The sequence below is a fragment of the Hemiscyllium ocellatum genome, chromosome 4 (genome assembly GCF_020745735.1).
Source record: "Hemiscyllium ocellatum isolate sHemOce1 chromosome 4, sHemOce1.pat.X.cur, whole genome shotgun sequence".
In the NCBI taxonomy this organism is placed as follows: Eukaryota; Metazoa; Chordata; class Chondrichthyes; order Orectolobiformes; family Hemiscylliidae; genus Hemiscyllium; species Hemiscyllium ocellatum.
Window position 1 is genome coordinate 125,295,456 of NC_083404.1, and position 26,180 is coordinate 125,321,635.

General features: G+C 42.1%; 1 protein-coding gene across 5 annotated transcripts in view; it reads left to right on the top strand.

Moving 5' to 3' along the window:
* LOC132815087 (receptor-type tyrosine-protein phosphatase mu-like) overlaps positions 1-26,180 on the top strand; it is an 888,844-nt gene that overhangs the window by 645,862 nt on the left and 216,802 nt on the right. For 2 of the 5 annotated variants that reach the window (XM_060823829.1, XM_060823832.1), the window contains exons 14-16: positions 900-974; positions 9,156-9,291; positions 17,918-17,947. In XM_060823829.1, coding sequence (XP_060679812.1) covers positions 900-974; positions 9,156-9,291; positions 17,918-17,947 — 241 coding nt within the window. The remainder of the gene's footprint in view (positions 1-899; positions 975-9,155; positions 9,292-17,917; positions 17,948-26,180) is intronic. The other 3 variants (XM_060823830.1, XM_060823831.1, XM_060823833.1) reach the window with 3 other exon arrangements.

The window sequence follows — 26,180 nt, forward strand, 5'->3', positions numbered from 1 at the left end:
TGATTTTTAACTACGTCCACCCCAGTCCAACGCTGGCATCTGAACATCATGTTGAAAGAGGGGGAGAAATTGGAGGCCTATTTAAAATGAACTCATTTGCGTGGATTCTGGCTGAAATGCCAAAGGCTTACACCTGTGCTCTCAGCTGAGGACTGGAACATGGTGTAAGAAGGGAGGGGAAAATATCTGGAAAATAAATGAGGAAAAAGCCAGTACCATTTTTTTTTGCATAGTAGTTATGTTACGGTAAGTCATGAAGCCAATTAAACAATTATTTCTTTCACCTCTAATGTTATCAGACAAAAATACAGTTCTTTAAGGGTTAATAAATTGATGCAAGAGTTTATGTTATTTGATATCCAAACTAAATGGATTCTCAACAGAATAAGTAACATTGTCACTTGGTAGTGCAGAACCTGAATATTACTAAAAAGAAAGATATGTCACCAAAATTGTTTACCTTGCAATCTCCAGGCCAAATGCGAGAATGCCAAATTCCAACCAATCACAACAATTTATACTAAAGTAGGAAAGGAGACTGATTGGCTGACAAGTCCTCAAATTGGCCAAGGCAAGGCCGTTGGTTTCCCCATGTCAAAGCCTTGGTCAATTTGAGTTGACGTACCCACCAGTCAGCACCCTTTTCTCCTGTTGTACAAATTCTTGAGATCATGTGAAATTTGTATTCTTGCATTCACCCTGATATGTGCACGGCAGAAAGCTTTGGCCACATGTCCCTCTTCTCAGAAATGTTCAAGTTAAGTTGTCTGTATTGCTCACTTTCTTAAACATATGGTAGCATATTATATATGATCGCTAAGTAATTCTTGTTACTAGTCTAGCTTCAGTCTGGCTTTTTTCTCATGCATGCTGACCTGGAAAATCTTCCTTTGCCTTAGCTGCGATAATTGTGACTCAGCTTACAACACCATACATTCGCATCGCCCCTGCTGCAGGCGACAACCAACTAACAGGTCAGACGTTCAAGTACAGACCAAATCATCATGCCATTCTTTTTGCCTCTTCTTCACTCACTCCCTTTCTTTCTCTCTCTCTCTTCAGTTTTAGAGATTTTATTTTCTCTTGTTACCTTCCACACAGCAAACTCATTGTGTTGTGTCTGCCTTTGGAAGTTTGCAACTAACCAATGCACTTAGGATCTCTCTCCACTGCATGCTTTCAAATTGCATTTTTGTCTGTGAACGGTTAATTGGGCCTAATATGTGGCAAACCCAACCTAATGCAAAGCCTTAATTGAGCAGAGAAAAACTGCATTTGCTTGTGTATATTTCGAAGGAAGAAATGCAAAATCAGCCTCTAACATAGTCAACAAGGGTGCTATTTGGATGCTATAGGCACAGTTAGTATTTTGGAACAATTCATCCAAAATTCCACAAGTATGGTTTTGCATCCATGGAGTCAATGTAGAGAGAAGATTGATGCAGGAATAGCTGGCCTAGTCAGCTACGCCTATATGCCATGAATGAGTTGTTAAAAATGTAATATTCTGCTTCTAGACAGCTCTGGATCCTCACAGGTTTCACTAGCCTGGTTCCAAGGATGTGAGAATTGCCTAATATTCCCTCAAGTTTCCAAAAAATGAAAGATGGTGCAATTGGATATAAACTTTTAAAGGGGCTTCACAGAGTAAATACAGAAAAATAATTTCCCTGGTTATTGAGTCGAGAACTAGGGCTCAGCATCTCAGATGGCCATTTAGGGTTAAGAAGGGAAATTACAGAATCATTATGATGCAAAAGAAGGCCATTTGAGTCCTTGCTGGTTCTCTGTTGAGTAGTCACTGAGTCTTCTTCCTTCACTCTGTCTGCGGAGCCCTGCACATTTATTTCCCTCATGTGCCCATTTTGAAATGGTTCATTGTCTCCACTTCCAGTACTGTCATAGGGCAGCAAATTCCAGGTCATTGCCACTCATTGTGTAAAATAAGGTTACTCCTCAGACTCACCCCTCCATTTCTTACTTAAAACCTTTGCAGCATTATCCACCAAAAATAGCTTTCCTCTTTCTGCCTTACCTAAATCTATCACAATCTGTAGGGGAAAGAGATAAAAGAAACCTAAGGGGCAACATTTTCACACAGAGGGTGGTACGTGTATGGAATGAGCTGCCAGAGGAAGTGGTGGAGGCTAGTACAATTGCAACATTTAAGAGGCATTTGGACGGGTATATGAATAGGAAGGGTTTGGAGGGATATGGGCTGGGTGCTGGCATGTGGGACTAGATTGGGTTGGGATATCTGATCAGCATGGACGGGTTGGACTGAAGGATCTGTTCCCACTCTGTACATCTCTTTGACTCTATGACTGTATTAAATCACCCATCCATCTCCTTTGCACCTGAGAGGACCTCTTGCCATTGAATATATGCAGATACTCACTTTCCAGGAGTAGTCAACTGAAATTGCCCTGCAGAGAGAATTCTGGCTGATATCTGATTTGCCCATCTCAGCAACATAATGAACAATTATAGTGCCTTCCATATTAAATCAGATAACCTCTGTTTGCTTAGACAATTCTGCCTTCCTGACTACCCAAAATTGTGCATTCACCAGTGAAGTTAACAGAGAACTTAAACATTGTAACTGCAATGCTGTCTTAGCAATTTTCAACTATCCTGGTGGCGTGGAAGAATGTCTACTTTCACTGTCACTATCTGGTTGGTCTAGATCTATTATAAGGCCTCAGTTTTTGAAAGTGTGCCTAAGTTTCAGCTGGCAGTGCTCTGATACCTGAATCAGAAATTCTTAAGATCAAATCCCACTTCAGAGACTTGAGCATGAAATCTAGGCTGGCATTCCACTGCCATACTGAGTCATAGAGTCATAGAGTTGTACAGCATGGAAACAGACCCTTTGGTCCAACTCGTCCATGCTGACTCGGTATCCTAAATTAATCTCGTCCAATTTGCCAGCATTTGGCCCATATCCTTCTAAACATTCCAATTTATATACCCATCCAGATGCCACTTAAATGTTGTAACTGCCCCAGCCTCCACCACTTTCTCTGGCCGCTCATTCCATACATGCACCACCCTCTGCATGAAAAGGTTGCCCCTCAGATCCCTTCTATATCTTTCCCATTTCACCTTTAACCACACCCTCTAGTTTTGCACTCCCCTACCCTGGGAGAAAGACCTTGTCTATTCACCCTATCCATGCCCCTCATGGTTTTATAAAGCTCTATGAGGTAACCCCCCAGCCTCCGACACTCCAGGGAAAATAGCCCCAGCCTATTCAGCCCCTCCCTATATTGCAAACCTTCCAAACCTGGAAACATTCTTGTAAATCTTTTCTGAACCCTTTCAAGTTTCACAGCATCCTTCCTATAGCAGGGAGACTGGAATTGCACACAATGTCCCAAAAGTGGCCTAACCAGCATCCTGTACAGCCACAACATGCCCTCCCAACTCCTACACTCAATGCACTGATCAATAAAGGCAAGCATACCAAATGTCTTCTTCACAATGCTGTCCACTTCGGACTCCACTTTCAAGCACTATGAACCTACACTCCAATGTCACTTTGTTTAGTAACACTCCACAGGGGCCTTACCATTAAGTGTATAAGCCTTGCCTTTCCAAATGCAGCACCATACATTATTCAAAATTAAACTCCACCTGCCACTCCTCGGCACATTGCACGTCTGGAAGTCAGAAACTCATAGATTCATGCAGCCTGGAAACAGACCCTTAGGTCTAACTAATCCACACTGGCCATATTCTCAAACTATACTAGTTCCTGCATTTGGCCCATATCCCTCCAAACCATGTACTTATTCATATACTTATCCAAATGTCTTTTAAATGTATCTGCATCCACCACTTCCTCTAACAGTTCATTCTACACACTTGCCACTCTCTGTGTAAAAACGTTGCCTCTCAAATCCTTTCTGAAGCCTTCTCCTCTCACTCTAAAAATATGCCGCTTGGTTTTGAACACCCTAACCTAGGGAAAAGACCTTTGCTATTCACATTAACTATGCCTCTCATGGTTTTATAAATCACTATAACGTCACCCCTCAAACTCCTGCACTCTAATGAAAAAGTCCCAGCCTATTTTTAAAACTCAAGCCTTCCATTCCTAGCAACACCCTAGTAATTTTTTTCTGAACCCTCTCCAGTTTAATAATATCCTTCCTATAGCAGGGCAACCAGAACTGTACACAGTACTCCAGAAATGGCCCCACCAACATCCTGTACAACCTTAACATGACTGCGCAACTCCTACAGTCAGAAGTCTGAACAATGAAGGCAAGCTTGCTAAATGCCTTTTTAATCACCCCATCTACCTGGACGTACATTTCAATGAATTATGTACCGAACCCCCAGGTGTCCCTGTTCTACAACACTACCCAGGGCCCTGCCATTTGTTTTACTAAAATGCAATACCTCACTTTCATCTACCTTTTGCTGAGGATTCAGCCCAAGAGATGGATTTCAAAGATCCAGTGATATTAATTCAAAGAAGAGATGATGAATTCTCTCAAATAGCTCAACCACTGCTTATCTTTCAACCAACACAACTGAAAAGAGGTTATCTCGTCATTATGACATTCTCTTCACACGATCTTCTTTGTGCAACTTGCCTCCATGTTTTTGACATTACAATAATGTCTACAATCCAAGGTACTCCATTGGCAGTAAGGTGGTTTTGAATGGCTGGAGATCAGGAATAAACCTTTTACTGTATTTTGTTGGAAGTACCTAACCAGAAGGTCAAAGAATCATAGGTCAAATTAACGCAAGTTAGAAATAATACGCATTATGGCAACATTTAGTAGAATAGCATCTTTTTGTGTTTGCAAAGTTCGCCAAATTTCCACAGGAAATATTTACTTAGGGAAAAGTCTGCCTTGTTTGAAGAATGACTGTCCTCCAGACCTTAAATCTGTTTTTACATTACCCAAAGCCAGTAGATGATTGATGAAAAATTAAGTTATTTTGAACAGCGGGCAAGGACTCTCTCCACTTGCCAGGTCAGTCCTGATTAAGTTAAAGCCAATGTAGAAAGTACTTTACTGTGTTAGTCTTTCAATGAAAAGTGTTCCAAGGACTGAGTACAGATGGGGACCAGTATATCAGAAAGGTGATTGGTGGCAGTAGACTGCAAAAGAGTAATGAGGATGTCATAACCTTTGGGTATGATTCATAGTTGCCAACACATTAATATGGCACCAAAATTGACATGTAATACCTAAAAATAAACCAACAGAAGTAGATTTCCAGTGATCTTACCAAAGTGACAATGTGCATTAGTTAGTGCACAAGCCATTGATTGTTTATATGCTATCACCTTATCCAACTTTGAAAGAAGTGGTAGTTTATTTAAATATTAGTTTACCCTATTTAAAAGGTTTTAGCAACTTGGGGGTGGGGGAGTGGGAGAGGTTTTTCTCATCTGGCCTGATGTGCTGGGTAAAGGGTGAACTGTTTTATATTTTAATCTCGTGCAATTCTGTGGGTACAATTGCAGAGGGTCAGGGTTAACTGTCTCAAAGGAGTCTGATGTAAACTGAAACAGACTTTCATACCTTCTGCAACACAAACCAAATGCATTTTAATGCTTTCCAATGTCATTTATGATTTATTGCCCACTTTTTCTTGTATTTCTGAGATAAATTTATATTTCAACTGTGGTTTTCCAAGCTATGACACAGCACAGTAATGTGAAGCTGTTAAGAGCCTATATAGTGGGCACCCATGGTCTATAATGCTTTATTGAAACAGTAGCTGGCAATGCATCTTTGCTTTCTGTACATTTAGTTCACTCTAAAAACACAATTAATTTCACTCCTGCGGCTTTTTTAATGTTAACCAAATATAGTCACTTCTTTTTTTCTCTATTGATACTTTCTAGTGTACATTAGTCACATTTTTCAGAAGGAAACAGATTTTATTCCTGATTTGGTTCAAGGTGATTACGTTTGGGAATGTAGTAGGGGTTGAGTAGGTGGTCTACCAGCTGACCTCTTGTAATAACTAATTTGAAAATGTAAAATCAACCTAGATTCCCCCATTCTCACTGGCAAATGGTGATTGTGTGGGAAACCGAGTTAATTTGGAGCTGATGCTGTCAGCCAAATATATCGTTCCAGTACTGGGCATCTTGAACAAAAAGGAACAGACGGCGCTCCACCCCATTTCAAGTAGGCATCTGTAGGAAAGAGAAAAGCTTGGAGGTTTTTGTTTGATGAACTGAGAGATGGGTTACAGTGCCAGCGATTGTAAAATTCACGTCAGTTTTCTAACAATGAGGTAACTTGTGTGGTTAATGCTTTAATATTTTAAGTCAAGAATAAATGAAGATGAGATGATGAGATCTCCAAGTATCGATGGAAGGAACAGAAGCGATATGAGTAAAGTTTTCCTTTAACACAGCAAGATGTCGTACTCTGGGAAACATTGCCTGAAAACACAACTGGAACTTTGAAAAGGAAACAGAATAATTGCTTAAGGAGAAAATAAATTACAGAGTTGTGTAAAGACAGAGGGAAGAGGAGCTAATATATGATCTTGACCAAAGTATTAGCACAGGCACAATCGGCTGTAAGGATTATGAGGGGCTTTTGCCCAAAACGTCGATTTTCCTGCTCCTCGGATGCTGCCTGACCTGCTGTGCTTTTCCAGCACTACTCTAATCTAAACATCGTTAGAATTATGAGGTTAATGAGGGTGTCAGGTTTTGGGACTATGATCTTAATTTAAGTTAAAAATAAAGGGGTCATGCGTCCTGTTCTGAGATCTGCCAGGAAACTAATGTGAATCTTTTGATTGGCTGAGTCTCCTCAATGGAGGAGAAAGTGAGGACTGCAGATGCTGGAGATCAGAGCTGAAAATGTGTTGCTGAAGAAGGGCTCATGCCCGAAACGTCGATTCTCCTGCTCCTTGGATGCTGCCTGACCTACTGTGCTTTTCCAGCAACGCATTTTCAGCTCTGAGTCTCCACAATCTCACCTCATGGGCTCTGAGAGAGGAAGGGTCTAAGATATCCTTGAACTGACAAGGTTAGCCTGCCAGGTTCTGGGAGAGGGGAGACACCTATAAGCAGCAAGCCTCTGTCCCTCACGAGGAAGGATTGCAGTTAGGAGTTTGTATTCATGCTGAACAGAGCAAATCATGAGGTGTTAAAACAAGGATTAAAGAAACTCATTTAGCCAGTACTAGAGGAAGAACCTCCAGGGGAGATTCATCACTGTGAAAGACGGGGTTGAGATTAAATATTTCCAGGCTGACAAAGGAAACAACCAGAGGTAAACCCTTGGGAGCTAAGAATCACCTTTGACTGATCCGATAAGAACAAAATATCAAAATAAAGGAGCATATATGTGCGCATTGTATTTTCACTGGCGTTAAAAGAAAAACTGGACATTCTGTTTAGTGGTTTAAAGTATTAATTTTCTACAAATATAGCCCTTATCAGTTGTGCGCTTATACCTTTGTTACAATGAAACTCATGAAATGTGAAATTTTGTCATGTCATCCTCTCGGCTATTCATTGAGGAGTCCAATATGGGACAAGACACAGGCCATTTGGCCCATTTAGTCGTGCTCTACCATTGATTGAGATCACGGCTGATCTTATAATCTTCACCTGCACTTTTCTGCCCTTTCACCATAAACCTTTATTCACATGTTGATCAAAAATCTCTCTATCTCAGCCCTGGGTTGCGCTTTGGAGGGTCGGTCTGGACTTGTTGGGCCAAAGGGCCTGTTTCCACACTGTAAGTAATCTAATCCCTGAATATCCTAATGAGCCAACATTGACAGCCCTCTGCAGTAAAGTATTCACCACTTCACTACCCCTTATGAGGGAAAAATAAACTTCACATCTGTTTTAAATAAGCTCCTAATGCTGAGTTTACGCCCTCTGGTCTTAGACTCCCACAAGGGGAAACAATCTTTCCACATCGGTCTTGTCAAATCCCTTGAGAATTTGGTGTGTTCCAATCAGGCCTCATTCTTCTCCATTCCAAATTTATTTCCAAAAGTTAGAGATCATAATAGGGCCGAATGGCCTCATTCTGTGCACTGTGATACTGTGTTACAGTGGAGCATGTGAGGCATTGACAACATAAATTCTATGTTCCCAGCACTTTTCTCGTTATCTGACTTACATGAGAGAAAGGCAATTTCAATAAATGTACTTTTGACATTCCATCACATTATGTGGTAAACAGTGAAAATGGTAGTTGATAAAGAAAGCCTCCAAGTGCTAAGGCACTCACTACACGATGCTAGTTATCTCATCCACACAGATATTAAGTGATTCTGTGATCATTCAGTGGCTGCCGGTTTATGAATAAATTGTTAGGAAATTAAAGTTAGTGGGCGAGATGGCTCGCTACGATTTGGATCTCTCAAAGGTGACAAGACCTGTAGAGCTTAGAGAAAAACAAAGAGAGGGAATGCATGATAAATGAGCTTATCTCACTCCTTCAGGCACAGGAGCAACAAGATGAAGAATTATTGACACTTCAGTATTTGGGGGCACGGGGAGAGTTAATTCATGAAGAGTGGATGGAGAATTCATTTATTTCTTGGTCCAGTGTGTCCCTTTATGACAATGTCAGTTCATATGGACGCATGCTGCTGTTTGTGGCTTGATAACTACCAGCATAGAAAGGAATACACTGCATGTATTCTTTTATTTTACGGGTCATCATAGTGGTATATTTCACAATAAAGTATATATGAAAGAACAACGTATTTTTAAAAGTTGTGGTTTTTGTTTAAAGAAATGTGACCTCAAAATAATGCTGTTTAAGATCGGCAAATATATAAGCAAATTTATGAATTCAATTACATACTATATTTCTTTTTATGTAATAAAGAATATTCAATCCACTAGTAATAAACTCTCATGTCTACTCAGTTAAGTGAATGGATTTTTAATTAGATCGAATCTCACCCCAACCCGATTAAAATAAAAGAATTAGTATGTTATACTGCCACCTTTTCTTAAACTCAAACACGTCAGAGGTGGTCCTTATGCTAATCTTCACAGTGTAAATTTGAGGCCAAGGTTATTTCTTCTGTGTCTTTGGGAGATAATAATCAAGGAAGATCTTTCTTCCCTAGGCAGAAGTGAAAATAAATGTGGACTTCTTTTTTCTTTAATTTCCTTCCTGTCCTTTCAGGAGGTGCAACTCGCAAACCGAGCGCTGAAGAACCAGAAAAGCAGACAGACCACACTGTAAAAATCGCTGGGGTTATTGCTGGAATTCTGCTGTTTGTCATCATTTTCCTTGGCATAGTTTTGGTCATGAAGAAAAGGTATGTGTTAGACAACAGACAGCAGTAGTGGTGGAACCGTAGCAAAAAGAATCCTCAACAGTAACCCTTGCTTTGTATAGTTATGAGGAATGTGGCACTACAGTCTGTGTAAAGAGATTGACTTGGATTTAGAATGGGTCAATCTTTTAAAATGCAAACATACCTATTCCTCATAAAAAAAATGTGCATAAGGTGAGATACCAAGGTCAGTGGTATCCAACCTTAACGATAAAAATAATGAAATACACTCCCTAAACTGTTGATAAATCACATAGGATCCCATGTAACAAGGATTTTTGGAAACTATTATTGTAAAATGATACACAAATGTCTTTGTTTTCTAAAGAAGGGAGGGTGCAGTTTATTATCTCTGGACAATTTGTGGGGTGAAAATGTGGTCCTAACACAGACCCTTGAGCATTTTATGGCCTGATCTTGACCATGTGATTTGTCTACATCAATCTAATCCAGTATGTCTGTGGTCTGCCATCATTGAGTGAGGCCCTCGGAGAACCAGATAGATCAAGAGCTTTAACATCTGCTCTAAATTCTTGGGCCACTTATCCATTACTTTATGCACAAAGTAAATGTAGTACGTCCTTCCTAGAGACACAGTTATATTATTTATGATCAATACTTGGTTATAAACACTGCAGAATATAGTTTATCCTTTATCATGTTAATCACCGTGGGCTTTGTTGTCAGTTACTATGGCCTTTTGTGGCCATGAGCATTCACAAGAAGAAAGCAGACTCAGTGCGAATATCGTAATAGTTGAAGGAGACACCAGTCATTGAAGTAGGATGTTGTTTGGTGTATACAGTTAAGCATGATATCTATGCAATTAGTTCTTATGAAAGTTAATCTGAAACATGTTTAAAGGTGAGATAAAATGAAGCAACTCTCATTCTCATCCTCTTTGAGAATTCACAAAGGATCTAGGCTTCTATTCTAATTGGAAGTGGTGACATGTAACACACATTGCCATAGCAATGCAGCTCAGCTCAAACTGGTCTCAATTAACAGGTTTGTGTTTCACAGAAAATGCCTGGGAGTTGCAGAAGTGACCATCATAATCCATCACTATCTAACGTGTGAATTAGAATATGTGGAGGAAAATGTGCGAGTGAAATGTTTTATAAAGGGCTGTACCTGATTGAGTCCTGTGCACATTCAAAGATTAGAAGGCATCTTGTGAAAAATGCACCCAAATTGCTCCAGGCAAGTTCCATGTAATTGTGAAATTAACCAGGCTGTTCAGTGCAGTTTGTGAAGTTTACCACGGATGGTTTTCAAATGTGTCTCAAAGATAACAAAACAGAAATCATTTGAAAAGGCTGCATCTGAGTGCTGTAATATCAAAGCACCCACCATCCAACCAAGTCCAGGTTTTTAGTGGTCTCTTTCTACAGTTTAATGTATTATTTTGAACCTTTGCAGTTTGCAGATTAAACATGAACAGTGAGCTGTAAAGTCAAAGGCCAAGAGGATACAGATAATATAGTGCTCTATGTGTAATCACACAACAAGGTGAATTGGCCATGCTAAATTGCCCATAGCGTTAGGTAAGGGGTAAATGTAGGGGTATGGGTGGGTTGCGCTTCGGCGGGTCGGTGTGGACTTGTTGGGCCGAAGGGCCTGTTTCCACACTGTAAGTAATCTAATCTAATCTAATCTAAACCAGGTAATAGTCCAACAGGTTTAATTGGAAGCACACTAGCTTTCGGAGCGATGCTGCTTCATCACCTGATTGTCACCAGACAAGACTAACACCTGATGAAGGAGCGTCGCTCCGAAAGCTAGTGTGCTTCCAATTAAACCTGTTGGACTATAACCTGGTGTTGTGTGATTTTTAACTTTGTACACCCCGGTCCAATACCAGCATCTCCAAATTATGTATAATCAAGCATTGAATTGCTCCAGGCTGTACTCTGAAGCAAAACTCTGCCGGCTTGCTGAACCAACCTAGAAAGTGCCATGACCTTAACATCGATTGTCATCCATGGCAATTGGCCCTCATTTCTCATAAGACTGAATATAGTTGGTATTTTATAATGGGAAGAGTGACCCTAAGGCCTCTGAGTGTGAGAACATTTGACAAGAATAGTGGAAACAAAGTGAGCAAAATACAACTGGAGGGTTTAGATTTTAAAGCCTGCAATCAGAAACCTTGCAACCCTGCAGCTATGGTTTTCTCCAGCTACTTCATTAAGTGCCACAGGTATTCGTGCTCATCCACTTCAAACGATGTAGTTTTCTTACAAGAGAACAGGAGTGGCAGAGTGAGAATTGCTGCAGTGCAGAATGCTGACTTCAGATGGATATTGAGATCAAACAGCAATCCGAAGGCTCCTCTATTCTGTACTCTCAAAATATCCCCATTTGTTACCTTAACTCCACATGAAGGGATTAAGTGATGCAGAAATGTTATTTTACATAGGAATTTCACAAGAAGACCCCTTTCCCAATTAAAATGCTTTTCCCAATTTATCTGACATTTTTGAACCTTTACACAATCCATCCACTACATTTGGACTGAGTTGATTTGAAAATATCTCAGTCATACCCAGAGATGCTGAAGGCCTTGCTTTCCAGGGGTTGCTGTCCTTACATACCGATGTTGCCAGCCCTCCATGACTGCAATGCTATTTTGAGCAATAATCACTGGGCCGTAAGATCTAGCAGCAGAATTAGGCTGTTCAGCAGATTGAGTCTACGCAACCATTCGATCATAGCTGATATGACCAGCCCAGAGGAACAACCGGTAGGTCATTTGTCCTCCAAATATGGTTTTGAAGGCTTCTGTCTCCGGGTTTGAAATAATTGGACAAGGAGGGATTAATGACACTTTGACTGTCAGTCAAGAACCATTCAACCAAACAATTACAACTGTTTACTTTCCAAGTGGTGTGGGAATATTTGGTAACCAATGGTAAGAGTGTTGGGGGAGGGGTTGGTGTAGAGCAGTTCATGAAGTCATTCAGTGCTTACAGTGCAGATGATGGCCATTCAGTCAATTGTGCCTGTTCTGGTTCACTATATCTAATTCCCTCCACTTTCTCCTCATAACCTGATGTATATTCCTCTTCAAATAGTAATCTAATTCTCTCCCGTATATCCCAATCTCCACTGGACTCCCAGACTGAGCCTTCCCGATCTTAATAACTGTGTGTGTGCAAGGCTGTTTCCTCATGTCTCTGTGACTTCATTTGGTGCAAAGCTGCAATCGGTACCACCTGCGTCTCAATCCTTTCGCCAATGGGAACACCCTCTATTTACTCTGTCCAGGCAGAATCGAAAAGTGTGCCGCTGGAAAAAGCACAGCTGGTCAGGCAGCATCCAAGAAGCAGGCGTTTCAGGCATAAGCCCTTCATCAGGAATATGCGGGGGCAGAGCGATCAATAGGAGGGTGGGGCTGGGGCTTGGGGGGAAGGTAGGTGGGATGGCGATAGGAGGATGTCGGTTTCAGGAAAACCTCAGCGAGGGGGATGGGGAGTGAGCGGGGACTGCTGGAGGGGCACCACCAATTGGCATCAGGACCTGGAAAGGAGACGCCCTCCTGTCACTGACCAAACAGCTCACATGATCAATTCTACCAGGTCTCACATGCTACCTGCAAAAGCTGAGTGACAGTGGGCAGAGGCCTGCAAATGAGCACTATTGGCACACTTAAAGGATTTAACTGGGTCACAAACAGGCAGCCCACACTGCACCTCCCAACCTTGCTCATGAAATGAGGGCGGGGACCGTAGTCTTTACAACAAAGTCAGTCAGGTCGACCTCATAGAATATGAGTTCCCTGATTGGGGCTGTTAATCTGGTCCAATTAGGGAGCCCTGGCCAACAGATAAGAACAGAGATTCTGACAGTCTGGGTGCTGACTCTGATGGGGCTGTGCCAGAGTCAGATCTTTCCACATGTATTAAAGGGTGACTTGGTGATGGGATATTGGCCACTGTGGAGTTATTTCAGAGGCCTGCAGGGTGGTGGTAGGCACAGCGCCCTGTCCTATGGGTACACCCCATCTGCTCTGTCACCCCAGTCCCTTGTCTCTTTTGTAACTGCACAGTAGAGTTTGCATTGCCATCTGTTTGTTCACACTTGTCCTCTATGGGGTTCAAACCAGTGTACACATAAATAAGTAATGAATTTCTCAGGAGAATTATTTCTTCAGGTCACTAGCTGATGGAAATGTTTAGTTTATTGGTATATTAACAGCATTGCTTGCCATATGGACATTGTGACCATAACTCTGTTAAGTGCTTATTGGGTAGTGAGAGGATGAATTCTGCAATGTCAGCACTCGCTCTATTGAAGTTGCACTCATCCATGAGCTGTCAGTGTCTCCCTTGGAGCACAGTTTGCAACCACCCCACCCCCAACACACACACCCCCCAACCGCGCCCCTCCCCCCACCAGCCCCACCTTTCCCGAACACACAAAATCAGAGATGATTTTTCTTTTCTTGGTCAAAAATCAGCAAACTGAAAAAACAGTGTGGCAGCACCTTCTCAGTTTGTAGTTTGTCCAGGGGAAACCTTTCTCAGCAAATGTACATCCAAAGAGTAGTTACTACCATTTTCTATGGTCATTTTTCAATTTGGTTTACATAGTACCTCAAGCTTTCTAATTTTGAAATGATTACTGAATAATGGTTATGGTGATCCGTCTTGTTAGTCATTAGCAGTGAATGTCAGCCTAATGACAGCAGGAGAACTGGCGTAGTAGGAACAGGAAGGTAGGTCAGGGGTAACTGGATGATGAACAGATACACAAACCTACAGAGGTCAAAACAAAAGATGCTTCGGCCCATCGTGTATTCAATAGTCAAAACTATTCTAATCCAGTACTCCCCCTCCCCCTCAGCCTCATACTCCCCCCTCCCCCCCGCCTCATACTCCCCGTCCCCGCCTCGTACTCCCCCTCTCCCCAGCCTTGTACTCCCCCTCCCTCCCACCTTGTACCCCCCCCAGTCTCGTACTTCCCCTCCCCCTCCCCCCGCCTTGTACTCCCCCTCCCCTCCCCCGCCTCGTACTCCCCCTCCCCCCACCTTGTACCCCCCTCCCCCCCAGCCTCGTACTCCCACTACCCCCTGCCTCGTACTCCCCCTCCCCCTGCCTCATACTCCCCCTCTCCTCCCCAGCCTCATACTCCCCCCCAGCCTTGTACTCCCTTCCCCCCCAGCCACATGCTCCCCCTCCCCACCCCCCCCCACCCCCCAGCCTCGTACTCCCCTCGGACTGCAGATGCTGGAGATCAGAGTCGAAGAGTGTTGGAAAAGCACAGGAGGTCAGGCAGCATCTGAGGAGCAGGAGAATTGAAGTTCTGAGCATAAGCCCTTCCTGGTGAAGGGCTTGTGCTCAAAATGTTGATTCTCCTGCTCCTTGGATGTTGCCTGACTGACTGTGATTTTCCAGCACCATACTGTCCTTCAGGTTAAACCATCGCTAGTTGTCTGTCTGTCGGATGAGACAGCAGTCCAATGGCCTGGTAAAACTGTGGCAACTTTACCTTTGTTCCAAAACTCTTAACACCCAGTCTAATAAAACAACGTGAGCTTCAACAACTTCAGTTGACCTAACCTCAACAATGTTTTAAGGAGAATGTCCTATATTTGCACTATCCCCCACCGCTAACATCCAACTTCCCACCGTGCAAAGACAACTTCTTAAAATCATCTGTCTCATTACACTTAATCACTTAACATTAGAAACATAGAAAATACAAGCAGACATAGGCCATTTGGCCATTCAATATGGTCATGGTCATTTAACTCAGTGACGTTCCCACTTTATCCCCAGACCCTTCAATCTCATTAGTCCAAAGAAGTATATCTAATGAAATATTGCTTCATTAGAACAGTTCCTGGAATGACAGCATTGTTCAAGAGGAGGGGTTGAAGAGACTGTGTCAACATCCTGTTCAGTTTAGAAAATGAAATTTAGAGAAATCAGCAGAAAAATTAAGAATACAAAAATGTTGCAAGGATGAACAGGGTAGATCCCAGAATGATGTCTGTCCTGGGTAGGAGGAATCTATTATCAGGGTCACAGGCTCAGAGTCTGAGGTGCCCATTTAAGACTGTTATGAGGACTAACGTTTTCACTCAGAGAGCAGTAAATCATTGGCATTCTCTACTTCAAGTGACCGTATAACTTCATGGAGGAGATCTGTTCTGAAGGTGTTGAGGTGTACTGTACCTTTAAGAGAAACAGGAAGCTAACAAGGACTGATTGAAAGTACAGAGTGTACTGAATAAAGTAAAAATATAACACTTGGTTGAAACAAATAGCTGGAGTTGTGTTGCCACAGAACAAAAACAAATTAAAGTTCGCAACAGTTTAAATTATGCCCCAGATACCAAAATCCAATCGAATTTGAATTTAGCATTTTGATGACATCAAACCAATGAAATGATCCGATGTTTTGGGGTATAAAACTGTATATTTTGAACAGAACTGCCAACAAAACCAACAAGTATAGACTGCCAGCCGAATAACTCTGAATGGTATCTGTTCATATGAAAGACCTGTGAAGCAATATACTGAAGAAAGGATGACAGAGGAAAAGCTACAGAGGAAGATACAAAGAGAAGATTTGACAGCTGGCTGGTTTTGAAATTTGATTTTTTTTATCTGACCAGTATTGGAGAGTGGGAGGTAAAAAATAGGTTTAAAAGAAAGGAGTTGTAAATAGTTGTTTAATGTTCTCTTGTGGACTTAAAGAATAAAGTTGTTAATTTTTTGCTTTAAATAGTGACCTCTGGAATAGTTCTTTACCTCTCAAAATTTAACAGAGGTGAGGTTCTCTCTGTGTCAGATTTAAATTAGCAGAGGTATTTACCGCGTGTCGTAACAGATTGAAGATATGAAAGATTTTATGGGAAGTGGTGACAGTGCAGGAAAAAGATGTTGGAATAGGTGATCAACCATGGTCAGGTTCAACGGCAGAGACTGTTTAAGGGGTTGAATGACCAATTTATGCTTCGATTCGTATGATCTTAAAGCAGAATTTACAGTGAATAATTGGAGAAAGTCCTGTGGAAATTCACAACCAGAAATTGTTTTAAGTAAATGAGAGGGGCCAATGAAGCTTACAATAAAATTAGAAACTGTTGGCAATATGCGCTAGAAACAGAATTAACAACGATAAACTTTGATTTCTGGTTCACCCTCCACATACGACTGACTTGCCGAGCATTTCCAGCATTTTCAATTTCATTGTTTCAGATTTGTAGCCTGCCTAAAGATCAGTTTTTGTCTTCATCAGAATTCATCCCCATGTTACTGAATTCACCTGCATTCGTATCATCCACACATTTAATATTTGTATCAGCCATCCACAAGAACAGAGCTTCCCAAAGTGAGAGTCAGGACCTCAAGTGGGGTCACGGGCTGAAAGTTTGGGCTGGTGTGCTTGGAGGCAGCAGCGGCCATTGTAGGTCTCTCACTGCGATACAACAGCTGTGGGCTTGTTCTCACAGCAACCCACTCCCCTGGCCCTGGCAAGTCTCCACCCTGCACTCACAGGCGTTTCCTATCCCTGTCCACCTCTACCCTGACTGCTGTCTCCCCGCCACCACCCTCTACCCCACCTCTCATCATTTCCACTAAGATATCACTACATTTTTCCAAACCTCATGGTGGGAAGACATTTGGGAAGCATTGTACTCAGAGATACAAGGCCACTTCTATCTGATTGCTTCCTTCCTCCCATTCCTCAAGAAGGTGCCACATCTTGGACTGTACTCCTCTTATTCAGACTGGGTTCTGAACAGGAGTGCACCATCACACTAACATCCCCTTGCGGTGACGTTGAGCCATTCTTGTGACTGCCCAGTACTCTCACAATGTTTCATAAATTTTAAAACAAGCTTCCCCATATTGATTTCTGGAACCTCAATATTTCTGCAAAATAGTCTTGACAAAAAAAGACCTGCTGTTACAAATAAGATTATAATCTAATGCTGTCTTGTGCCAAGTATTGACAAGCTATTTTAGCAGAAAATAATTGGACTTCCCAAACCCATCCATCTCAGACAGAGAACAAATGAAGTCATTTTTAACGTCTTTGCAGCAGGAGCTCTGTGTGGTTGCTGTTTGAATTCAGATTCAGCATCCTGGGATTCATGGTGCTAGCTCGCAACTGAATCCAGCTCCTTTACCCTATCAAACAGCCGTGAAAAAAAGCAATGAATGGAACAATCTGTGCTTTGGAGAAAGGAATGGATTTGTAAATGCTGGAAGTCAGCTCCAGAAAATTGATTCCCCATGTATCCATATTTAAACATCACTAATAAAAGCAGCAATGGCTTAACACTGTACTGTACAGCCAGTGTGAGATATTAATGCTCTGTAGGTTTTCAGGGCAATGGAATGCTTAGTGTATTGTTCTCATTCTCCAATTAATTTGTTGTGCCTGTCATTAACTGTACCACAATGTGTGATTCTCTGCTTTACCACAAGCTTCACTTAAGCATCAACCATCACAGCTTTTAACAGTTTCTTTTAATTAAGGAAGCAAGTTTTTTTTTGGTTTTCTTTTGATCCATTAATATTTGTTTTTTTTTCCTTTCATTCCATCCTTCCCCTCACTGCCTAAATCCTCCAACCATCCCACCCGGCAGAAGAAGCTCCCAGTCCTACACTTATTATCTGTAAGTAACTGCTTTGCAAATGAACTGCTCCATGCTTTAATTCCTTCTGTTCCATGCACTTCATTTGTTTTATTCATGGCTTTTCTCCTCAGGTATCTGCAATTACAGCAGGCATTCTGAAATGCAGCTGAGATTTACTATCTCTTGTTTATTTTATTCGCCTAATTTCATCTGCTCCTAAGAAACTTTCCTGGAATATTGTGGAGTACCGGTTCTGCAAATTCTGCAAATCAAGTTGCATTAATCAAAGGTGTTATTGAATTCACATGGCTTTGAGGATTGATCCACATAGTATAAAGTGTACACATTCCATTTTCAAACTGAACAACACTTCAGTCCCCCTTTGGAGCTGATTTCATTGCTTCCATTCATTGTGTTGCTCTCAGTACCTGTGGGCTACACAGTGTTCCCAGTCTTGATCAAGATTAAGTGGACATTGCATGAGAGCATAGGATGAGGCTCAGCTGCAATCTCCTCATAATCTGTCAAGGCACACACTTGGGACAAGATACCACAGAGTTTTTGGCTCCCATTAACTGCATCGTGGCATGAGCCAAATTAAAAAAAAACTGAAAAACAAGACAACAACTTTATTTGGAAGGCAGTGCATCATAGGCAAGACTAAACCCAAGGTTAGGGCAATGGACCCAAGACCTTCCACATGTGGGATACAAAAGGACTTGACATATAAACAATATCAAAACGTCGTAATTATAGTTAGTGGGTGTGAAAAGGTTATTACAATGTGTGGACAATTGCATACTATATTACCACTACTATATGATCTCTCCACCCTCTTGGCTCACAGCGTCATTCCTGACTCTCCTGCTCCTCGGATGCTGCCTCACCTGCTGTGCTTTGCCAGCACCACACTCTCGACTCTAATCTCCAGCATCTGCAGTCCTCACTTTCACCATACTATATTACTGCAGACCCACCATACAGGGGAAAATGACTTATTGAACCTGAAAAGATAAAGGGCAGTAATTGCAAATGGTTTCAAAAGTATTTAGGGAACTATAAACATGGATTATTTTATAGGTCTTTCTAATTTATGTCATTCTTTGTGCAATATAGGTAGTTCAGATAGTCAAGATTAGAGAAGGACAATAGATGAGGCAGAGAATTAAATAACAATGGATTGAACACTAAAGCTCTTGTTATATTCAGCAGCATAGAATCAATGTCAAGTCCAGCATACACACAAATGAAAAGTAGAACTAAAAACTGTTCCTAGCCGTTCTGGACAGCGATATTCCTGTAGACTTTGGTGATGTGAAGTATTCTAAGGACAATGTGGCTGTCTGGAACTTACCATATTGCTAAGTCCCGCATCTTCAGTGGGAATTCATTTATCTTCAGATGGTATGAAGAATAATCCATCTTTTTTTTGTTTCACTTTCTCTTTTTGCCGTTGGAGAGAAAGTTAAAGGCAAAGTCTTATTTAATATTTTGGCAGCATGCTTGATCTATCATCAGACTCCCTGTCTTACACAATGTAATTTTTGCCAGTAATAAGTAAACTATAGGTCAGTTGCATTTTCAATGCAGCTGAAAAAAATCTCTCAGTTGAGAGTTTATCCCACTGCCTGTTTATGCTACCTCACTGAAAGTAACATTTTACTTAGAGACACTGGCATGAGAAGATCAAAATTCTTTGATTTCTCTGGGTAATTTTAAGATTTATTCACTGAATTATATATGTTCTTGGTGGGCTTCCAATGTTAATCATAGAAGGGTATTACTTGATGCCATATTTAACTTATTAACATTACTTTTACCTGACAACTACCAATGCAATAAGCTGCACCTAGTTTAGGTCAAGAGCCTCTCCTTGTTGAAGCAGCCATCAGCTGTTCCTTTTTCACTATAAACCAAGTAGACCTTCATACCCAGACAAACTAGGAGCATGGGGACAGGAAACTACTCCAACCACACGATGGTATTGGTGGGCATCACAGCGCACACAATGCCATTGAATACAGAAGATCTAACTGAGGCATAGGAAATGACAAAGATAAGGTATTTAGAGAAAAACAATTTCCTCTGGTTGAGATGACCTGAACAAAGGTTCCTTAAAATGAGAGTCAGGCAGCATGTTGTCAGAAATCACATCTTTGTGCAAAAGATTGCGGAAAATTTTTAACACTTTTCCCCAAAAAGAAGCCAGGTCAAATGATTATTTCAAAGACAAGTGCATTAAGGATTACAGGACCAAGGTTGATCGATGAAGTGAATTATTAATGATCCAATTGAATAGTGAACAGGTTTGAGGAACTGAATGTTCCTATGTTCAATTCATTGATGCACTTTTTTCTCCCTATCTGTACACTAATCACAGCTGCATCACTTGCATATTTGTTCCACTGCCCCCTCCCTTTCACTTTCCCTTCTTGTGAGGCATCTGCTTTGTCCTTCCTTCTTCAAGCCAATACTAAATGAGGACTAAAACAAAATCAAAACAGAACATTATTCTGGATGCTGGAGATCAGAAATTAGAACATGAAGTGCTGGAAAAACTCAACAGATCAGTACAGAGATTAATAGAGATAACATTTGATGAGATGTGATGACTCAGTTAGGGCACTTGAGAGTTACACGTTAGCCAGGAAAGACCTAAAGAGAGAACTAAGAAGAGCCAGGAGTGCATATGAGAAGTCATTGGTGGATAGGATCAAGGAAAACCCTAAGGTTTTCTATCAGTATATCAGGAATAAAAGAATGACTGGAGTAAGATTAGGGCCAACTAAGGATAGTAGAGGGAAGTTGTGCGTGGAGTCAGAGGAGATAAAGGAAGTGCTAAATGAATACTTTTCATCAGTGCTCACACGAGAAAAAGACAATGTTGTCAAGGAAAATACTGAGGTACAGGCTACTAGACTAGGTGGGGTTAAGGTTCACAATGAGGAGGTGTTAGCAATTCGGAAAGTGTTAAAATAGATAAGTCCCCTCAACTGGATGGAATTTATCCTAGGATTCTCTGGAAAGCCAGGAAGGAGATTGCAGAGCCTTTGGCTTTGATCTTTATGTCATTATTATCTACAGGGATAATGTCAGAAGATTGGAGGACAGCAAATGCTGTTCCTTGTTCAAGAAGGGAGTAGAGACAACCCTAGAAATTATAGACCAGTGAGCCTTACTTTTGATGCAGGTATAGTGTTGGAAAGGGTGATTAGAGGTAGGATTTACAATCATCTAGACAGGAATAAGTTGATTAGGGATAGTTAACATGGTTTTGTGAAGGGTAGGTTGTGCCTCACAGAGATTAATAGAGATAACATTTGATGAGATGTGATGACTCAGTTAGCACTTGAGAGTTACAAGTTAGCCAGGAAAGACCTAAAGAGAGAACTAGGAAGAGCCAGGAGGGCATATGAGAAGTCATTGGTGGATAGGATCAAGAAAACCCTAAGGTTTTCTATCAGTATATAAGGAATAAAAGAATGACTGGAGTAAGATTAATAACTCTTAATGAGTTATTTGAGAAGGTGACCAAACAGCTGGTTGAAGGTAAAGCAGTTGATGTGGTGTATATGAATTTCACTAAGGCCTTTGATAAGGTTCCCCACAGTAGGCTATTGCACAAAATACAGAGGCATGGGATTGTGGGTGATTTAGTGGTTTGGATCAGAAACTGGCTAGCTGAAAGAAGACAGAGGGTGATGGTTGATGGGAAATAATCATCCTAGTTCAGTTACTAGTGGTGTTCCGCAAGGATCTGTTTTGGATCCACTGTTGTTTGTCATTGGATGAGGGCATAGAAGGATGGGTTAGTAAATTTATGGATGACACTAAGGGTTAGTAAAGTTGTGGATAGTGACGAAGGATGTTGTAGGTTACAGAGGGAAATAGATAAGCTGCAGGGCTGAGCTGAGAGGTGGCAAATGGAGTTTAATGCAGAAAAGTGTGAGGTGATTCACTTTGGAAGGAGTAAGAAGAATGCAGAGTACCATTTCCTCGGGCTAATGGTAAGATACTCGGTGGTGTAGATGAGCAGAGAGATCTCGGTGTTCATATACATAAATCCCTGAAAGTTGCCAACCAGGTTGATAGGATTGTTAAGAAGACATACAATGTGTTAATTTTTATTTGCAGAGGGATTGAGTTTCAGAACCATGAGGTCATGCTGCAGCTGTACAAAACTCTGGTGCAGCCACACTTGGAGTACTGCGTACTGTTCTAATCACTGTATTATAGAAACGATGTAGAAGCTTTAGAAAGGGTTCAGAGGAGATTTACTGGGATGTTGCTTGATGTGGAGGGAAGGTCTTACAAGGAAAGGCTGAAAGGCCTCAGGCTGTTTTTGAAGGAGAGAAGAAGGCTGAGAGGTGACTTAATTGGGACATATAGGTAATCAGAGGGTTAGATAGGGTGGTCAGTGAGAGTGTCTTTTGATTGGATCGTGATAGCTAGCATGAGGGGACATAGCTTTAATTTGAGGGGTGATAGATATAGGACAGATGTCAGAGGTAGTTTCTTTACTCAGACTGGTAGGGTTGTGGAACGCACTACCTGAAACTTTAAGACTCGCCAAATTTAAGGGCATTTAAATGGTCATTGGGTAGGCAAATGGACTAGAATGGAATAATGTAGGGCTGCAGATTGGTTTCACAGGCCAGCACAACATCGAGGGCCAAAGGGCCTGTATTGCGCTGTGATGTTCTATGTTCTATTTCAGGTCTGCAATGGCAGCATGGTGGCTCAGTGCTTAGCACTGCTGCCTCATAGTGCCAGAGATCTGGGTTCAACTCCAGCCTCAGGTGATTGTCTGTGTCGAGTTTGCACATTCTCCCCTTGTCGACATGGGTTTCTGCCGGGTGTTCTAGTTTCTGCCAGATGCTCTAGTCTCCTCCCACAGTCCAAAGGTGTGCAGGAAGGTGAATTTCCCATGCTTAGTGTCCAGGGATATATGGATTAGTCATGGTAAAATGCAGGGCTATGGAGATATGGTGGGATGCTCTTCAGCAGGTTGGTGCAGACTCAATGGGCCAAATAGCCTCTATCTTTACTGTCGAGATATTATGATTCTATGATCTATGAATGACTTTGAGGCAAGACCTCTGCCTCCATCTGGGGAAGGAAGTCCCACTCCCCAATTGGCTGCTGGCCAATCAGTGATTGATAATAACAATAAACGTGAGAGGTGGCAAATGGAGTTTAATGCATTGCCCTCCTGGAGTTTGAGCAGTCTTAGGACTTCTAGCACATCACTAGCCTTGGTCAAAGAAAGTGACAAGTACTCTTAATTGGCCAGTCTATTGGCAGGGGGGTAAGCAAGCCATCCAATGCCCCTCTCACTGCCCATATGCTTGTGTTGGGGCTTGTATTGGAGTGGGGAGGTAGATGCAGGGAAAATTGTTGGTGGATTTTACAACCCTCTTCTCCCCCACTCCCAAAGCAGCTTTAAACCCACCTTCCTGTGAGTGTAAAATCCCACCCATGACAATGCCCAGAAGCAGCAGTGTGTTTCATCCACAAGATGCATGGCAGACATTCACCAAGGCTCCTCTGACAGCACCTTCGAAGCGAGCCACCACTACCATCTAGAAGAACATGGACAGCAGTTACCTGGGAATACCATCTCCTGAAATGATGTGGAGGTGCCAGTGTTGGACTGGGGTGGACAAAGTAAAAAATCAGGACGATATCGGGTTATAGTCCAGCAGGTTTATTTGAAACTGCCAACTTTCGATCCCCCACTCCTTCTTCAGTCAACTAGTGAGAGAGAATACATTGGACACAGAATTTATAGTAAAAGATCAAAGGTCATGAAACTTATGTATTGAACAAACCTAGACGGCTATTCAGTCTTTAATCAGTTAGAATGGGGATGCAGGTTTTGATCGGTTAATATGTAAATCCTTGCCCCAAGATAACTTCAGGTTTTATCAGAATGAAGGTGACACCTTAGGTCAGACAATACATTTTAAATGTGGTGCCTTGTTTCAAGTCTTTTTGTATCTCATCCTGGAACCAGACTGGCTTTATTTCCAAAGTAGGAATTTATGAAATGCCACATTCACTGACCGTCTACAGATTGTATACTTTTTGAACAAAATAGGATGTATCTGCAAATGCAAATTCATCAAATAGTTTTATATGTGTGGCTGTATGTTTGTGTGTATGTCTGTGTGTGAGAGAGAGTGTGTGTGTGCATGTATGTGTGCATGTCTGCAGGTGTTCTTGAGAAAGATTGTGTGAGTGTGAGGGTCTATATATATGTGTGAGAATGTGTGCTGGAGTGTGTCTGCTTGACAGAGTATGCGCGAGTGTGAGGGAGTATCTGCCTGTGAGAGAGTGTGAGTCTGTATGTATGAGACGCACTGTCACACACAATCACACACATGCTCTCACATCCATATACTCCCTCACACTCGCACACACTCCCCCTCAAGCACATGCACAGACTCTCTGTCTCTTCCTCATACCCACGCATGCACACACATATCCTCTTACACACATACACTGTCTCCCTCTTATTCTATTTTGCTTAAAAGGCACAAAAACTGTAGAGAGTCAGTCAATGTGGCATTTTATAAATTTCTACTTTGGAACTATAACAACTCTAGCTCCTGGATGAGATACAAGCAGACTTGAGACATGGTGTCACACCTAAAATGTATTGTCTGACCTGAGGTGTCACCTTTATTCTGATAAAACCTGAAGTTATCTTGGCGCAGGGATTTACATAGTGGGCAGCACGGTGGTTAGCACTGCTGCGTCACAGTGCCAGAGACCCGGGTTCAATTCCCGACTCAGGCGATTGACTGTGTGGAGTTTGCATGTTCTCCCCGTGTCTATGTGGGTTTCCTCCGGGTGCTCCGGTTTCCTCCCACAGTCCAAAGATGTGCGGGTCAGGTGAATTGGCCATGCTAAATTGCCTGTAGTGTTAGGTAAGTGGTAAATGTAGGGGTATGGGTGGGTTGCGCTTCGGCGGGTCAGTGTGGACTTGTAGGGCCGAAGGGCCTGTTTCCACACTGTAAGTAATCTAATCTAATATTAATCAATCGAAACCTCCAACTCCATTCTAACTGATTAAAGACTTGATAGCCATCTAGGTTTGTTCAATACATTCACATGAGTTGTATGATCCTTTGATCTTTTACTATATAAATTCTGTGTCCGATGTATTCTCTCTCACTAACTGCCTGAGGAGGGAGCAGGGGCTCTGAAACCTTGCAGTTTCAAATAAACCTGTTGGACTATAACCCAGTGTCATGTGACTTTTGACCATCTCCAGGAAGTTCCCCTCCCAGCTGCCCACCATCCTGACTTGGAAATATATTGCTGTTCCTTTACTGTCACTGGGTCAAGATCCTGGGCTTCTCTCCCTGGCAGCATTGTAGGTTTATATAAAACACATGGACTGCAGCGGTTTAACAAGACAGCTCACCACCACCTTCTCAAGGGGCATTTAGCGACTGCCAATAAATATTGAGATACCCATATGATTAGATTAGATTACCTACAGTGTGGAAACAGGCCCTTCAGCCCAACAAGTCTACACCAACACTCTGAAGAGCAACCCACCCAGACCCATCTCCCTCTGAGCTGAAAATGTGTTGCTGGAAAAGTGCAGCAGGTCAGGCAGCATCCAAGGAGCAGGAGGATCGACATTTCGTCGAAACATCGATTCTCCTGCTCCTTGGATGCTGCCTGACCTGCTGCACTTTTCCAGCAACACATTTTCAGCTCTGATCTCCAGCATCTGCAGTCCTCACCATCTCCCTCTGACTAATGCACCGAGCACTATGGGCAATTTAACATGGCCAATTCGTCTGGCCTGCACAACTTTGTGACTGTGGGAGGAAACCAGAGCACCCGGAGGAAACCCATGCAGACAGGGGGAAAATGTGCAAACTCCACACAGACAGTTGCCCGAGGCTGGAATCAAACCTGGGATCCTGGTGCTGTGAGGCAGCAGTGCTAACCACTGAGCCACTGTGCACCTTGTACTGAATCTTGTGCTGTCAGAGGAGAGGCAACATGTTGAGACATCAAAGTTTTTTTTGCATAAAAGGCACATTGCCGCACAAAGCTTCACAAACAGTTGATGTGGACAGCAGGGCAAGTGCAGAAACAGTACCATTCTGGAACAGTATTGAATCTCACAGAACGCTTTCCCTTTATAATTGTACCTATTTACACCAGAGGAGAATCACACGTGTGATCGTGGGCCAGCTGGGGTGAAAGCAATTCACTGAAAAATGCTTAAAAGAATCCAGATATTAAA